General features: G+C 42.5%; 1 protein-coding gene across 1 annotated transcript in view; it reads left to right on the forward strand.

Moving 5' to 3' along the window:
* The window catches only part of FAM193A (family with sequence similarity 193 member A), a 64946-nt gene that overhangs the window by 27726 nt on the left and 32313 nt on the right, over positions 1–4907 (forward strand). Inside the window, exons 12-13 of the mRNA XM_018563280.1 lie at positions 453–704; positions 4733–4905. Of these exons, the coding sequence (XP_018418782.1) occupies positions 453–704; positions 4733–4905 (425 nt within the window). The remainder of the gene's footprint in view (positions 1–452; positions 705–4732; positions 4906–4907) is intronic.

A 4907-nucleotide genomic window follows, 5' to 3' on the forward strand; every position in this document is an offset into this window, starting at 1 on the left:
TTATAATTATTTATAATTTATTATATTATCATTTTTTAATTTCGTGTTTCAAACTTTATCATACCTGGGATGTCTACTGGACTCTTGTTTGGACAGATTTAGGCGAGTTATTCATAAGATTTACTAAGAATTACAGGCCTACAATATAAAACAACAAATTTCGATGCAAAAACAATGTACCACTTTGGGATGCTAAAATCCTGAATAATCATACCGCCAGGGAGGTTAAGTCATAGACTGTAGAAAGTGAATTGTTTTGAGGACTTCTAGATGCAGATAGAGTGTGGAATTGCCACATAAGTTATCCACTGGCTCTTTTTGGAGCTTGGTCTTATGTTTTAGCCTTTTATTGGTAAATTCCTGTGGACAGTGCTTTTTGTCATAATACTTTGAGGGGATCTCATAGTTTTGCCAAGGTTGTGCCTACTAACACGATTTTTCTCCTGTTACAGGTAGAACCAATTCCAAATTCCTGTGAGTGCCATGTGTGTAAGCAGGAAGCCTCAGGCCTGTCTCCATCTGCACTGGTGGCAGGACGTCTCCCAACAGGACATCAGTTCATTAATTCCGATAAACCAGCACATCCAGCACTTCACCTTTATCCCCACATTCACGGACATTTACCCTTGCATTCTATCCCCCACCTGCCCCGACCCCTTATTCACCCCACGCTGTATGCAGCCTCTCCGTTTGCACATAGTAAGGTAAGTTTTCTGACATACTGAAGAAGAGCTCCAGGCTAATGTGATATTCTCTGTCATATACACAAAACAGTTGCAAATATTTATAAACCGTTTGTAATGTTCTCTACATGCACATTTCCAGTCAGATAGCTGAAGTGTCTGCTGAAACAGGAAGAAGCACAGCAGTTGTTATTGACATTAATTTCTGCTAGTCTTATCTGCAGCTCTTAAAATGTAATGTTGCATGTACTGAGCTGCAAACCTTGAGGTGGGAAAGCAACACTGTTTATAGATTGAAGAGCCATTAAGATAAGAGGAAAGCAATAGCGCACACTAGGTGTGTGTATCTAGAAATTGACTTATGCTCCAGCTGTGGATTCTACTTAAAGGAGAACTATGAGGTGAGTGCTTTTCAATCACCTCATAGTTCTAGCCGACCTGTGACAATGAGACTGCCGTGACAGGGGGAGGGGCTGGATTCCCCTCTCCCCGCTCCGATCTGCCATCGCTGACTGGCTGGACGGGGGAGGGGGCGGGTACAGCTGGCTCTGCCTCTAGATTGGCAGAGCCAGCTGTCACACATCTACGTCGGGATCCGCTCCGGCTGCGGCGTCTCAGTATACCGCGAGCTGTAGCTCGCGGTATACTGAGCTTAGGGTAACGGGAGGACGCTAGTTTGTGTCCTCCCTTTACCCTAAGGAGAACTATGGGGAAAAACACTGACCCCATAGTTCTCCTTTAAGCATGATACAATCTATAGAAAAACCCGTTTTATAGATTGTATCATGCTTAAGTAGAAACTCGCCTCCTGTCGCTTCCTTGCCGATGTTTACATTTTTGCCCCATTTTTGTCTGGGATTTTCGGCAATATTAATTGGTTGGACAACAACCAGGTAAGTCCTGCGTACGTGCTACGGGAGTTTTTTTATTCCGGCAGAGAATGTACTGCACATGTATGTTGGTTTGCTGACATAAGACTGAGAGCCAAAAAAGACCAAATGGTCCCTCAAGTCTTTTTATCATTTGTCTGAGGTGTAGACCATCCAATCATGTTTCAAATCCCTTACTGTTGCTTGGCTCACTACTTCTGATCCCCTCTAGTGAAGCACCCCAGAATTGTATTTGAATTTCCTGATACCAGGTCAAAATGCGTTCTTATTTTGCAGTCAAAGGAAATTGGCACCCCCCAATTATTTATAAAATATAAGACGGAGGGGACAGCATTGGCGTTCCTTAACTCTAAAGACCAATAGTTCTCTTATCCTATTATTATGACTTACGTACATTATGTAAAGGTATAGTATACAAAATAGCTTTCTTTCTTATTCTATAGGAGACACAGGATTCAGTTATTCTAAGACAATTGGGTTATACTGCCACCTCCAGGATGTTGGGACACTGGCAAAAAACAAACAAACGTAAAGCCTACTTATATACCCTGCTTTCAACTACATTAATTTTTTTATTTTTTTCCCCCTCTGCTATCAACGTTCTCGGTATTTGGTGTATGGTTTTTTTCTGTACATTCAAGATGTTTATTATTCTCCTTGAGTTGGTCTCTACACAGCAGCTTATCTTCATCGATGCCTCTAAGGCCGTACCGAGATCCCACTGGAATATGACTTATGGGCATGGGGCTGTGCTTTTGGTGCTTTTCAGACCTTAGTATACTGTTAGCCCCGGGGCACTCTGCAGGTCCAGCTGTGGCACAGCCTCTAATGCAGGGGTGCCCATTAGGTAGATCGTGATCTACCAGTAGCTCTCAAAGCTGATGCTGGTAGATCACAAAGGGTGTGAATGGCTGCCCCTTTATTCCATTTTGGTATATTTATTTAGCTGTGCACACATGATTACCTATTAGCCTGAGTCTGCTGAGACAGCCAGGGGAGAGGGCAAGGAGAAACAGCCAGTAGATCTTAACACAAAAATTGTGGGCACCCCTGATCTAATGTGACGGTCTATGAAGACTCACTCTGTGAGTAGGCCCATGGATCTGGTGAATATAAACTGTGTCTCCTGTTTACACTGGACTTTGCACTATGGTGCCTTCCAGACCTGTGTGTACTGTGGATGATCGCCCCTGGGCACAAATTGTTTACGTCCAGAGTAGATGCTCCACTGGCAATTACAGCATGTGTATATACATGTAAATGGCTGTGGGAGCTGGTAGCTGTCATTGCTTTCAACAATCCTTTCTTGTCTACAGCTGTTCTCTTGAGTCTTGTGGCGCAATTTGTGAGACTTATGCAATGAGTCCCATTCACAAGTTTGAAGAGACCCTGTTAACTCGGTCCTTGAAGCTGTTGATCAGCTGTCTCAAGCTCTCAACTTTAGTTATAATAGCCTTTTGCAGCAAGTTGGTGTCTTTCATGGCAGTAATATTTGCCCATATGGCCATGTGCGTGCAACATGAACATTCATTTAACACTTTTGCATTCATTTTTTTTTTTTTTTCTGTAATTCCCACTCTTGTGCACTTATGTTCAAATGCATATTTTAGGTCTGAAAATGACTTGAAACCCCCCAAAACATTTTATTTTCCAAAAGCAGAGACACTGTAGAATAAAACGGTGGCATGTGCAATTTGGTCTGTGACGTGGTATTCACATAACACAGTTGTCCTAAGAATATCTGAATCCTGTTCCTTAATGAACTCCAAGACATGGATGTAATTGCTAGTACAACAGTCCTGTTTTTTTGTTTTTTCCCATCCCACCAATAACCTATGATGAACCAGGTAAAGGTGCCCATACACTCCTGCGATCGTACGAGAATCGAACAGTGTGAACGAAGACATGCGACCGTTTCTAATGTACGGTCGCACGTCTTTTGTCTAAGGAGCATGTTAGAAAACCAGCCGAGATCGTACGGTTTTCGGCTAGTTTGAATGATGCTCGGGAGACAAATTCCGAACGGGCCGGTGTGCGCACGCGCTCACTGCCCGTTCAGCATTGCGGTCATCGGAAGCCCGCCCCTCAGGGGGGCGGGCTTGCGATGATCGAGAGTGCGATCTGCCTGTCCAAGATGGGCAGATCGTACGTTTTTTTAATCACTTTACAACCATCGCAAGATTAAGGTCTTGCGATGGTTGTGCAGTGTATGGCCAACTTAACAGAGACAACCTCACAGCAATTTACATCTGTTAATGTATGATTAAAACTTAAGACACTTAAGTACAATAAGACACTGATAAATGATCAGAATTCTGAACGCCATATCTCCTGTAAATGTCAACAAACAAAACTCCATGTGTCCTTATTCTGTGGAAGAGTGTTGTTGGGGGAGTGCAGTCAAACCGCAGGAAAAAAACGTTGCTCAGTACACTTTGTACAAGAAGACTCTGCATGGATGAGGCTAGTGATTTGCTGCTATTGATACTTTAAGTTATTGGACCTTGTTTAGTGCTTGATTAGCTTAGTTGATGATTTAGCTTTATGCTTGCTTTTTTGCTCCTATTTTTTTTTTCTTTCGGGTTATTTAAAAAATAATAGCTCATCTGTATGTAATTGTTTAAGCAGAAGACCAAAAATATCAATGACATTTAGGCAAACATTGCATTTAAAAGCAAGTATTGTGCAGTCTTACTTTTTATTGGTTATGGAATCATTTTGCAGATTCTAAAATACTCTAAAATGTTTTCTCTGTTTAAGTAAAGCTGTCATTAGAGAAATATGGGGGCTGCCATCAATGACTACCTAAAAATGGTATCAGAATCAAGGACCTAAAACAGATCAGGAAAGTGAGGGGAAAAAAAATCCTGATCTGCTTTTTGTTTTTGAGTTTTTCTCAAAGTAAGGAAGCAAGAGGGTCCCTCCGGTGCAGCCAGGCGGGTCCCTCCGGTGCAGCCAGGCGGGTCCCTCCGGTGCAGCCAGGCGGGTCCCTCCGTTGCAGCCAGGCGGGTCCCTCCGCTCCTGCACTGCAGTCTTCGTCAGACTATTCAGTGTTCACCATTCTTATATGAATATTGAGCTGTTGACTGGGTTTTCCAGTGTGCATTTGTGCATTTTTATTTATTTTACTATCATTTATAAACATTTGTTTTTATTTAGGCCTTGCCTCCTACACAGAACCACACTAACAAGCATCAGGTATTCAATGCATCTTTACAAGATCACATGTACCCGAGCTGTTTTGGCAATTCTCCTGAATGGAGCCGGTCTAAGTTTATAAGTCTTTGGGGGTCAGAAATGATGAATGACAAGAACTGGACAACATTTTTTTTAC

The sequence above is a fragment of the Nanorana parkeri genome, unplaced genomic scaffold, assembly GCF_000935625.1.
Source record: "Nanorana parkeri isolate BGI_ZX_2015 unplaced genomic scaffold, ASM93562v1 scaffold647, whole genome shotgun sequence".
NCBI lineage: Eukaryota > Metazoa > Chordata > Amphibia > Anura > Dicroglossidae > Nanorana > Nanorana parkeri.